The sequence below is a fragment of the Gallus gallus genome, chromosome 1 (assembly GCF_016699485.2).
Source record: "Gallus gallus isolate bGalGal1 chromosome 1, bGalGal1.mat.broiler.GRCg7b, whole genome shotgun sequence".
NCBI lineage: Eukaryota > Metazoa > Chordata > Aves > Galliformes > Phasianidae > Gallus > Gallus gallus.
Window position 1 is genome coordinate 61,537,068 of NC_052532.1, and position 13,253 is coordinate 61,550,320.

Here is a 13,253-nt window from a genome sequence, read left to right on the forward strand (position 1 = left end):
TACATGTCCACAGGGCATTTGGTTGGAGGGACATATGTTAGTGCAAGTGTAGGGCTGGTATCAAAGCTTGATGCCGGTGACATGGAACAGAGGCTCTCAGAGGGTCTTGCACATCTGTCTACAGTCATTCACAGACTGCAGACCTTGTCCTTATTTCTTTCCACTGGGTTTCAGAGCTAGAATTAACACAACATGAAGCTTATCTCAGGCTTATTTTTAAGGAAGCAGATAGACAGCATTTGCTGCTTTAGTTGCTGCAGGAATGCTGTGTAAGTAATGTGAAATCAGAGTTTAGGTAGTCCAGGAGGAAAATTCTGTATTCAGAGATGAGCCACGCTGTGGAGACATGTAAGAAGTGCAAATATTTCAAAGTGACTGTAGAGTATAAAACATACTGGTCGTCATGGTTTGCATCCATGAAATACTGCATGCTTTAAAAGCTGTTTCACTTCCCTTTGAAAAGAAGTTCCTACACTGCCTTGAGAATGTGTAATTAATGGGAGATTTCATCAACCTGAGTGAATTATGGATGTGATGACTAAAGATAAATCCAAAAAAAAAGGTTGCAGTGTATGCAAAGCCACCATGATTGCATAATATCGTCTGTGGTCTCATCATAGAATGGCATGGATTGAAAAGGACCTTAAAGATCACCTAGTTTCAACCCCTCACCTTAAAGATCACCTAGTTTCAACCCCCCTGCTGTGGGCATGGTTGTCAACCACTAGACTAGGCTACCCAAAGGTATTCTAGCCCTGTGTGGTTGTTAGTAGTTCACTGCACTGGTTTGGAATGGTATGACTTGGTTTGGTTTGGTTGAAGAAAACTGCCAGCTCAGTGTGCTCATCTCACTGCTAGCTCCACCACTGCTCCTGGTGCAGTCATGCAAAGGCAAACTGTCTGGTGGAAATGTCTTCTTATTCCTTTGACAACCTCCTCTCATATGTCCCAAGGAGTCATCTATCTACAGTATAGGTATTTAGTCATTAAATACCCTAAGGTATAACTTAATACCGCAAGGTATTAGGTGTGCAATTGAATTGTGTGCATGTGGATAAAATACCTGCAGTGTAGTTTGGATACTGAATTGCCTTGCAAGGCAAAGCCTGTGGTAGATGGAAGATCTGTGGGTCCCCTATGGGGACCTCTGATATGGGTACAAGGAGTTGATTTTTTTAACTTGACAGCAAACAGCTCTTGTAAGAGTGCATAAGTCACTGATCACATATGGAGCAGGCGGTGAGGCACCAGAATTTCCATTGCTAAGTCACTTTGTGTCTAGGTAGGAGGAAATGCACTTTTGTCTCAGCTTCCAGAATTATAAAGAGGAAGTAGTCACTGAGATAGCATAGTCCTTTTAGCATGATCCTGAACATAGCTCTGGTCTGGACTAGATCCCACCATTTAGAAAAACATCTCTTCACGATTAAAACATTCTTGTGGTGGATTCACCACCAGCATTTTTGGTACATGGTTCCAATAATTAATTACCCTGACTGCAAAAAATGCCTGCCTTGTTTCTAGACTGGAGCCAGGGTGTAGGCACAGGGTCTGCATCTCTGAGAACTCAATCAAATAAGAAAGCTGTGTGGGCAATATTTGGTCTACTTCATCTCATATTCAGCTCCAGTTTATACATAAATCTTCTGTGTCAACTTCTGCTTTCAGGATTTTTTAACTGGCCTAAATGAACCTCATAGCAGCTATGCACATGACTATCCCTGATACTGAAGATGAAGTGAGGTGCCACATAAAATTAAGTGACTGTCCTGCTGAGAACGTACCACATTTGAAGTTACAGTCCACATCTCCTGTCCATCCTGGCCTTTAACTTCTGGCCCTCATTCTTATACATGATAACTTCGTAATCCTTTTTATTGTCCTTAATATTTACCAACAGTGCAGTGTAGTAAGTGCCTGGGAGTTAGTGCCAGCAACTAGCCTGAACACAGAAAAGACAGAGAAAAGGCAGAGAAATGTAATTATCCCAACAATTTTTCTTTAGCATCTCCATCACTTTTGGAAAGTTTCTTGATATTGGAAAAAAAAAATAGGAAAAAAAGAACAAGAAATCTCATTCAAAAATGGGCTGATCCATATCCTGGCACTAAGGATCAGAGGAAAATTCTGGGACATGTTGTGAGTGCCTTAGACTCATTGATTTCAGTAGGTCAGACTGTCAAACAAGAAGACTTTTGCCATTGAAATCACTGGAAAAATCACTACCATAAACTTATTATTCTCAGAAGATAAATTTGAAAAAGAGCACAAAGCAAGGGGAGGTTATCCTCTGATGGTCTAATATAATATTTTTTACTTTTATACACCTTATTTTTTCATTTTGTACTTCTAATTCACATGATGAAGTTTTCTGGCCAAAGTAGATGTCATGTGCAAGCTGAGTTCCTTGTTTTTTTCTTTTGCCTGTCACTGGCTGCATGTTCTCTATTGATGTCTTGTTCCTGGTACTTGACCATCTTGTCTGTGAAAGGAAGCACTCCAGCTGGCTTGCCTGATAAGAAGAAAGAAAAGTTTTCTTGGTTTAGTCACTCCACAGAAACCCATGGTAATGTTCCACTGCACTTTGTGTCCACACTATGTATATTTGTATGTGTGTTTGTCTATATATCTCTATAAAGACTGACACATAATGTATCTTTGTATATATCTGCATGTGCGTGCCTTGCTTTTGCTATTGCTTGTGCAGTGTCCTCTTCATGCACTCAAGATAATAAGCTGTTCTGCAAATCAATCTCTTGCTAATGTCTTCAAGATTGTTTGCCATTTGCAAATAAGCTCAAATATGTCTTGAAAGTGCTTTACCTCATCCTCAAAGATGACATACCAAATATCAATGTTTTGGTGTTTTGGTTTTTTTTTTTTTCTTGGTGGGCTTTGTCTGGACTGAAAATTTTAATTATGAATGTCTCTTTTTCTTACAGTTTATTTGACTCTTCTCTGCACATCAAAATATGAATCCAGTTGATTTCTTTATTCGTCTTTCTGAACAGACAAGATTATTAAAACATCTAGTCTTTGTAAAGAAACAGGCACCATTAGAGTACAATATTTCATGGTTATATCAAGAGTGCTAGAGAGGCCATTACTTCATATGGTCTGTGTTCCTGAATGACACAGAACAAGAACTTACAGATTTCCAAAGACATATGTTGAAGGCACTTGCATTATTGGGATGGCATGCAGGAAAGATTTTGAGGGGCATATCTACCATAATTCTTTCAGAGCAAGAAACTAGGACCTCTTTGGAAGAACCTTCTGATGTCTTTCTAGCTTCTGAAAGGATGTCTGAGCCCATAGCTCATTAAACATCTGCCCAACTGGAATGCAGAGCATATTTTCTCTCTCTCAATCTCTCTCTCTTTTTTTTTTTTTTTAATCAAGGACTCACTATTACATATTTTCTTATTAATGGGTAACCTATTTTGACAAGCTATTAGAAGCTTCTCCCACAGCTAATAGTGCATAGTGTCAAGACTCACCTGTGATATACATCCCATGTGAGAGACCTAACTCTTCCATTATTCAGTTGGAAGTATCGTTTTCTGTATATTTGAAAAGAGGTGGAAAGGGAAGAGGACACACTGAATGCTATCCTTTCTTCCACCATAAGTTGAATGTTAGTATGTTGAAGGAGTTACAGTTCATATAGGAGCTGGGAGAAAATCGTGTTATGGAAACAGGGAATCTTTTTCATCTACAGAAGCAAATAAAATATTCAGGTTTCTTAACAGATATAAGATGTGACACCTTCTTGAATCCCAATGAAATAGGTTCACACCTAAGATTGCTTTCATTTGATGGTTATTCCATGATATTTCTGTAAAAGTGTAGGAGATTCTGTCCAGTTCTTATTTGATGAGTGTCAAAATAAAATCTCTGCCATAGTTATATTCATCAGTTTCTTTGTTGGTAATATCTGAAAGGGTCTGAGAGTTCGAATTCCCCTCTTTATCCCTATAAGTTCAGGCTCTAAGTGTAAGGTTAAAACCCGTTAGCAGTAGTATACAACAGATAGGCCATCAGTATTATTTATGTGGAACTTGCTATCAGGCCAACCGAAACCTTTTATCTGATTACTTCTCAGTCTGGTACTTGTTATTTGCACTCCACTCCAGAAGAGACTTGGGAGAGTAGTAAAATGGTTGGGTTGGTGCAGGTGAAGAGGCATCCTCTTAAGTTTTCATTGAATTAAGCAAAAGCTTCTATTTTCGTTTTGCCAGGTTCTCTAATTTTCAGTTATTCTCATTCATAACAGTTCCTAGGAACTGACCCAAGAAGAAAACAAGCAGCTGACTATTCCCCTTTCTTTAGCATTTGAGTAACCAATGTGTGTTCCAAAAGTCTACCTGTCTAGCCTTGTGTGTACAGGGAGGCAGTAGACTTGCTCAGCTAAGTGCTTAATCCTCGGGAGCTGCAGCTGAGGGTCTTTTCAGTAAGACTGATATGGTTCATTAATAGATGTGTCAGGTTCTAATGGCCAACCCTCTCTTTTTCTTCCCTTTGACTCTTACAGTGAGCATGCCCACCAGTGAGACCGAGTCCGTGAACACAGACAACGTCCCTGGAACAGATATTGAAGGCGAAAACTGCGGTGCTAGGCTAGCGTGAGTACATATACACAGTTATATGTGTGCAGGTGCTGGCTTGAGCTTGGTGGTTTAAAGCCAAGGCAAATGTTAGAGTCGTTAAGGGGAAGGAAACCACACTACGGGTGAAAAGAGGGTGGAGAAGATCTGTTAATCCCAGTTCTTATCTTAATTGCAACGTAAACTCACTCTGGACATTAGTGGAGAGCCCCTGGGATTACACAGATATAAATAAACTACAGAATTCCCACAGTAAGCAGAGCTGGGTTTGCATAGTAGCTAAAAGAAGAACTAATGGATAAGCGTTCCTATTTTAAAATTTGTCTTTAGTGATAGTTAATCACATTCAGTATATGCAGACCAAACAGTGGAATTGACCAGTATATTTTAATTTCTCTAATGGTTCCTCTGCACTTTACAGCGCCTTGTAATAGAAGTATACACAATAGCTTCGATCCTGCAGCCTGAATTACACCCTTAAAGTGCTGAGCACATCATAGTGAAAAATAAAAGCAGCAGCTGGGAGGGAGTAAAGCCTTCTCAAAATCACACCACTGTAGTAAGTAGACAGACTCAACAGCATGTGAGATAGCACTTATGGAAGACATTTATATTGTAAGGTGTGTTTTTTAACTTCACAGTGAGCATGAATAGAACAGAGGAGTCCTTTCTTCCCTTTTGCATGAGTTAAACAAGAATGGACCTTATGCTGCCGGGAAATATGTTAGCCCTCTTTAATTTCCATAAAAACTGGACTAAGCACTGTGCTGGAATATTTTGAGGCTCTGTCCTGTCCTTGGACGTACTTAGAGCCGTTCTGTTTGATCAACTGCTGATCATAAGTACGTAAGAATTCTGTTTCATTAGGCCTGTGGTCCTGTGTTCAGACCCTAACAGTACCAGGAGGGGAAGTATGCAGGCCTGGTCTTTTCCTGCTTCTCATTCCACTTTTCTGCTCCTGAATTCATGATTTTGTGTTAGAGATCTTAGGGGAGATGCTTCTCATTTTTGCCTTTAGTGGCCATTTATGGGCCTGTCAGCCATGGATTTATCTGAAACTGCTAATGCTTCCTGTCCTCACAGTGTCCTGTGGCAGCAAGTTTCAGCTGCTTGCTACCTGCTGTGTAGACAAGTAGTTTAGTGTATCTGTTTTAAGCTGATATACTACTACTTCCAGTTGATGCCCTTTCCTCCTTATACTGTGAGATTTGATGATCAACAGTTCTGCATTCAGCTAATCTATCACTTTCATGATTTCATAAACCTTGATTGTATCTCCCTCAAACACCCCTGGCCTTCTCCTCTACAAACTGAAGAGGAAGCGATCTTATCTGCATTACAAGACGTGATATGTGGAATATGTTATAAATTCAATCTGCTCTCCTGGAAGTGTCAGCCAGTGGCTTACAAACCCTAGAAGAAAGTATGATAGCATTGCTTCACCTGCTTGCTGTTGTCTACCTGCTGAGTCTGGTTTAGATTATGAACTCTTTTCAGAAGGAACCAGTCAATGTCTATTCACAGCAGTAAGGCAGTTGTAGCTCTCCATCCATCGCTGAGCTGCCTGTGCTCTTGTCACATTATAGGAAGCAGCAGCTGGATATGTGACCACTTCTTCCAGCTGGATCCAATTTGGAGAACTATCTCTATTCTGCAATTATGGTTCCTAACACAATGGGTCCCCTGGTGCTACACAGTGCCAACAACAATGGGAACTGTTAATATGAAGTTGCATATATTTTTAATATTACAGCTTGCATTCATTTAATGTCCTTAATCCCAAAGGATCCTAAAACACTTCGTGAGCTGTATGTGCAATTATTGTTTTCACAGTGTTAGAATTTAGCTACCTTCAGGGTAAAATGTGACAGGTGTTTAAAAACATAAGGGGAAAGGACACGAGTCTATAAGGAGGTGTATGAGGGATAACTTGTTTTGCGCTGAAACAGTATGGGGAATTTTGGCAAGGAGAACATAATTCTGTAAACTGGAATGTGGCCAGGAGAGCTGAAGTTTAACCCAATTCTAAACATAAACATGACTTAGAATGGGGTTTACTGAAAATGATCCAACATATCCAAGGGAGAATGACAGTCCTATGGTCTGGCACAGTGCTCACTATGCCCACAGCGTTAGGAGGAGGGATAGCTATGTCCAATGCATTTTAACAAAGCAAAGAAAGATGACAGAAAAATGGAACTTCGTTTCTTCTTCCCATGTTGTAAATCTTAAAATAGTGCCTAAGTGTCACCAAAGCAGTACATATAAGATTCAGAGAGATAAACGGTTTCCTTGCCACATTCCACTTCATTAGAAGATAGGTGGCATATAGTAGGGAAATTGAAATCTGTTATTGAGAAGGGGATTTTTTTTAACCCCCTACCCAAGGACGTTCAAAATCCTCAAGGCCTCAGGGAGATTGCTTTTCATCTCCAAGAGATGAATGGGAGCCTTTGACCAGGAAAATGAATGACTGTATCTTTTTATTTGAAAGTCTGGACTGAAATACAAATTTGTCAATGCTTCCTGGTTTTGTAAACTTGTGGAGCTGCAAGTTCCTCTCTTATAGGTAAATTTTTATTTGTCTTGAACTCTGATTCCAGCAGGAATATATAAAGTGTAAGCAAGGATTTCAGAACTGATTTGAGTAGTAAGTAACTTTGGTGGAACATGACTTAGAGCATCAGAATTGGGTCAGAGCTTTTAATAATTAACTCAGTGCTGTTCAAGGATAGAAGTAGTTCTTTTGGGAAGTTGAGTTTTTCAAATGTGTTCTTCATGTAGTACCAGTGAACTTTCAGTAAGTGTTAATGATTGTGATCATGACATCCTGGTTTACTGTAGTTGAAGGTTAAGCCCCGACTTGAGAATTCATCTGACCTCTGAAGTTTGTTTGTTTTAGAATTGAAATGGCTAGAGAAGTTTTTTGTTCAGTAGTTGAGTTTCATGTGTTGAGTTTTAGATGACTCTTCATTTTGACCAGCCTACTAAGATCACCCAATGGCCAGAAGTCCCCGTTGTCTTGCTATAAGCATGTTTTTCCCATGGGTCAGAGACTGCACTGGGCAAGCTGCAGCTAGACATGACTCAAGTATCAGGGAGACTTCGAGGCAGAGGTAATATGTTTATTTATTTAGTGACATGAAGCTGTTAGGGCATTTAATCACCTCAGCAACACCACCACCATGGTTACAGACTAACCTTGCTGTCAGAATACCCACGTGATAAAAAGAAAATGCACCTAGGAGACTGAAAGAAAAAGTGTTTTTATTAAAGATAACTCCGAATTACTGGCTGTTCTTTTTGTTCTTATAAAAAGCTGCAGAGCTTTGAAAGGCATCATGTGTGAATGACAGAAAGATCTGCTTGAGAAGCCAGGCTCAAGCATGCCTTTTGGAAATGGAGATCTTCCCTGACAGCCTTTCTCAGCTCCACAGAGACATATGCTACGTGAGATCAGGAGACTACCTCTCAAACACACACTGTCTCCTACTGATTGTTTCAAAGGAGCTTTTCCTTCTATAGTATCCATACTATCAGCTGTGCTGTCTGGAGCAATGCCAGACTTTAAACCAGCAGGAGTTTCAGGAAGAATCTGGTATCTAATCTCTTTGTTTAGTGTGTAAATCCAGTTTCTTAAAACTAAAACAAACAAGCAAACACAAACTTTGTTCATATTCATCCCTAGTAATACTGCTGACATCAGGCGTGCTGTGGCAGGGAGTGTTTTCCTTCCTAAAATGGGTGCTACCTTTATCAGGTGTCCAAATTTAAAAAGAAGGTTTTGTGTGGTTCCATGGGGCACTGAAAAATGTCCCACAAATTCCACAGTATATCATCTCTGTCATGACATTGCCTTGTACTGTGCTGACATCTGCCCTGTAGTAGAAACGCAACAGCTTTTACCCTCAAGGTCAATGTCTGGAAGAGGAACTTATCTTAATTTTGGCATGTCGCAGCTTTAATAACCCGTTGCCCTCCAGGTACAAAGAAATGTGTTTTCTCTACAACAAGTTTCGGTGAGATAAACCCAGAACTAGGAGCAATGTGTTTCTGTTTACAGGGTAGCCTTATACCCAATAGTGAGTAATTTCTCTGAGCCTCTATGGTTACTGCTCAGCAGGCCTCAAATTCCTGCCGACAGGCTGTTGCTCATAATCAACAGTAATCTGTGCTGCGCAGGATGGCAGCATATATAATCTTCCAATACAACCAGAATGCTAATTTTCTAATACAACCATGCAGACCTGGAGTGCCACAATAGAACTTGCTTTTATACGTATGTCTTAGCTAAAAAGAGACCTTTGTGGAAACTAAGTTTCATGGAGCCGTGGTAGAAAACTGAAGCACTTGAGCTCAAAGGGGAAAAGAGCTTAAAATGATCTGCTTTCCCTGAAATAATAAGCCACTTGGCACTTTTACCTTGGCTGGGATTTCCATAAATTTGGGGGACAGTTCAATTGTTTTTCCACCAAAGAGGGTTAAAACAGTAAAGGAGGATAGCACAAAATGAACAACCTACACTGGCTTTTCCAAAAGTGCAACGTCCTTAAAATAATATAGACAATTGAAGCTTTCCTTGGCAGCCAAACCATTGGTGATTTTCCTTTGGTGCTTTTCTGGCTGTATAGTAGTTCCTTATGTAGCTCATGCGATAATCAGCGTAGTAGCCAGTGGTGAAGGAGAAAGAGTCATTTTGCTTTCAGGTTTGCTACAGCTGCCATTGATTTTGACCTAATGAGAAGATAGATTCCTTTGAGGACCAAACTCTCAATCACATCAGGAGTGGTGGAAAGAAAAGTTTGCCAAAAGCTCTGAAACCTCTGCTGACTTCAGAAGGAAAACACATGGCAGCAACCCTTACATATCAGCATTGACTACTGCTCCCCAGTTTATTTATAAGCATGACATTCTTGTTATTCACAGTCAGTTCTAGGTATGTGTCTCAGGACAGCAGCATGCCCTTGTGGAGGAGGCATTATCTTCCTGCTTCAGAATCTGTGACAGGCCTTACCTGTGACTTGCCAAAGGGAGAGCAGGGTTATTCACTCACTTTTAAGCGCTGGCCTGTTTTCCCAATCTGTTTCCCAGCTCAAGAAGGCCTGATAAATAACAAACCAGATAAACTTTAAGATAGATAGATCCAGTTTTCTTAAAGATATTCTTTAGATTCTTATTGCTGCTAGCAAACAGCCACTTCTCTCTTTAAACCCAGCACCAGTCCTTTGGGTCAGCACGCTCTTCAGTGCTTGACCTCAATCCACTTCATAGTTCAAGTTCTCTGGGGCCAGTCTTCCATTCTGTTTTGCCTGAAGCTTTCAATAAATGGTCAGAAATGAGAAATGATCATTGTATGTCACTGTATAATACTGCAGTATTAATTGTATTGTAGAGAGGATAGCATGTGACAGGCTGGAGGTCCATTGCTTCAGGACAATTTGCAGAGATGTAGCTGAGGGCAAAACTTAGCCCTAAGACTTCATTTTGCTGAGAGATTATTAGGAAATGAAAATGTTAGGTCACTGTATACTCTTGTCCCAGGAATGTGTGGAAAAAGGATGCTGGGGTGTGCATCTATTCTTCAGGGATTCCAGCATCTGTACTAGAACAATGAAATGCCCTTCCATCAGCAGGAAGATAGAAAGGGAAAAAAAACCTTTCCAAGGTTTTGTTGTGCTGCTTTATCTCACAGAATATGGGATATCTCATTACATCTGAATTGTATGAATGAATGAATGCTCATTGTCCCAAGCTTATGCTGATGAAATTTTTACATTTCACTGTTTTATCTGCATGCAGTAACTTTACCTTAACCAGGTAAGGTTTAGAAGAGTTTTAGAAAGTTAAACGTAACTACCCAAATGATAAAGGTCTGATTTCTGAGTTTGCCTTTCTAAGATGTAATCTGAGTTACACGGATCCTATGACAAAAACACTCAGTAGTAATCTGAAATAATTGTTGTATAGGCTCTAATATCATGATTTGAAAAAAAAAAAAGCTATTTCTCAAGACAAATCAGAGCTGCACCCACCTGAGGAAGATCTCTTTCTTTCAAAGACATAAAACATCCAGAGTATGAGGAGTACAAGAGATCTGTGTTTAAACCTATAGCAGAGTATCTGGTTCACGCTGAACCCCTGACAAGTGCCAGTTTGGAATGTCACAAAGAGACCATTTGACGGCCTGAAAAATGCCATGAGTGCATTTTTGTGTATGGTGTTAACCCTCATTCTGAAAGGCAAAGGCTCCTTGATCACAGGCGTCATTTTAAAAAAAGTTTCAGATTAAGGCATAATATTTTCAAAACCAGTTTTTGCACAATTTGTATTTCCAACACTCAATTTCACTGTTGGATTCTGCCTCTAAATATAAATCTCTTCCTCCTCCCTTGTCCTGTTCTATATATATATCACACCCACTTGTGATAAAGCCTTCTGCCATAACAGTAAGGCAGTGGGGCGGGGGGAACAGCTAACCTGTCGGAGCACTGAATGCACTTGGCTGTTGCTCATAATGCTCCAAAGATGTAATTATCACATGCATGATGAGTACTACACCTGCCACATCTCTTTTGCTTAGATAAATAAAAGATTCCTTAAATGCAGCAGAGCTCCCTTACTGGGAAGCCATCGTCAGAGAGGTTATCAGAGGACTTCATCCTCCCTGTCCTTCACTTTCCACTGGGCGAGTTCCCCATGATATCTTTCTTGCTCTCTTTCCACCCCACCTGAAGCTTTCTCCTATGAAAGTCTTCGCGTCTCCTTTTTCAGCGCTAAGCCTTGTCTCACATTGCCCTATTTTTATTCTTTTTCTTTCTCCTGGCCTTGTCTGATCCTTCCTGTTGTCTGTAAATCTGATCCAATACAGTAGGCAGGCCATTTTAAGCAAGACTTCTCAGTAAGATATTGGGATAGCATTAACATTAAGGGTATGCTCTGTAGGTGCTTCACCAGCCATCCTTATTACAGTTCCATTGTCTCCTCAGCATAATTTAGCATTCTATTCAGCCAGTGCATTATTTCTTCTTTATCAGAAGAATACTTGCGTGTGTCTGTAACCACGCTGCTGCCTAGTATGTGGCCTAGACAAGCTGCCTGTGACACAGCAAGAAAGATGTATTCAGTGCAAAAGCTTTTTATTTTTATTTATTTTGACTTGGACCATCTGCTGGTGAAATGTTCCTATTGCTAAAATCTCTTCCACATAAGGAAACTGACCCATCATTCTTTGTCAGTGACTGATGTCCTCAGTTTCAAGACTACTACAGGAGGTAGCGTTGGATGCTTTAAGAATTGCTTTCCCCTATGCCTGCGCCATTTTTAAGCCAGTGCAGGGAGACCGTTGCTGACTGTTGTCAACGATGAATCACTTTCCTACCATAGAGGGAACCTTAAGAAATGCTTCCATTCAGCAGGAATGTCTTATTCACAGTCACTTTCCAGATCTTCATTTCTTTTGTTATTGGTAGTAGATTTTGAAGCTTCCTAAATCATCTCTGGTGAATGTCATTGCATCCACATACCTTTGTTCTCTCTCTGCCTGTACCAGTGTGTACATACCACAAGACAGCCTAAGAGTTTCTGGGACTTACAGGACAAGGAGCAAGCGGGTAAAGATAGTGGCTATAGAACTGGGGTTTGTCTCTAGCTTTGCCTGTGACTTCCTGTATGAGGCTAATGAGATTATTGAAGAGAATGATCCTGAGTGCATGGAATTAGATATTTAAACCTGTATATTGTGGGTGCATGGCTGAACTTTCAAGAGTGCTTAATAACCAGAATTTCACTGACAGCGACAGAATTTCTGATTGTTCAGCCCATTTAAATTCAGATTGTTTTACACAGATAACAAAGACAAATAAATATGAATGTTATTATCTAAGTATGAAAACATTCACCATATACTGTTTTTCCCTCAACTGCTAGGAGAAAAAGAAAACATTATTTTCCCCATGGTTTCATAATGTGCTTATATATCTTGAAGTGACAGGTGATATGTGAAAGCAGCATGTCTGTGTGTATAAGTCATATATATTTTAATATGTGTATATTAGCAACTAGCGACTAAAAGAAAAAAAGAGTCAAACTCAAAAAATAAACTTAGTAGCAGATGTATAGTGACCCTAGCTTTAGGCCATGCTTTTACCCAAGAGAAAGGCTATTTGCTGATCTCCATAGGTAGTAGACTCCTACCACAGCATGACTTCTGCTTCATAACTCCCACCAAAAAAAAGGTTTGAATACTGGAGAATCCCAATCCTATCCAGAGCCTACATTGCTTTACAGGGGATTCCAAAGGAAAAGAGTATACACACAAGAAACTAATTGAGCTTGTTTCTTTCTGTTGCTATTCTCATAAAAGCCTAAGAGGTATGGGAAAGCTTCAGAGACTTTAATGGCAATTCTTATCTTTCAGGCATCGGATCTCCAAATCTAAATTTAGGTAAGTAAAACTGACTTTTGTTTTCTTCCTTTTCACTGATTTTGCTCCTTATCTTGTGAAACGGCTTATTCCTGCATCTGTGGGGTGCAGTCTTGATTCTAGGGCATGCTGCCAGGTTTGGTAGATTTTAGTCAATCGTCTACCAAATATTAATATACTTTTTCTAAATTTCATACTGAAATAAGGCACAGGGACTACTGAGA

At 39.9% G+C, this 13,253-nt stretch overlaps 1 protein-coding gene across 41 annotated transcripts in view; it reads left to right on the forward strand.

Moving 5' to 3' along the window:
* The window catches only part of CACNA1C (calcium voltage-gated channel subunit alpha1 C), a 472,560-nt gene that overhangs the window by 345,261 nt on the left and 114,046 nt on the right, over positions 1-13,253 (forward strand). For 22 of the 41 annotated variants that reach the window (NM_001396677.1, XM_015286591.4, XM_040651948.2 and 19 more), the window contains 2 exons: positions 4,535-4,625; positions 13,024-13,050. In NM_001396677.1, coding sequence (NP_001383606.1) covers positions 4,535-4,625; positions 13,024-13,050 — 118 coding nt within the window. Of the gene's footprint in view, positions 1-2,491; positions 2,567-4,534; positions 4,626-13,023; positions 13,051-13,253 lie in introns of all 41 variants that reach the window. The other 19 variants (XM_040651842.2, XM_015286450.4, XM_015286478.4 and 16 more) reach the window with 1 other exon arrangement.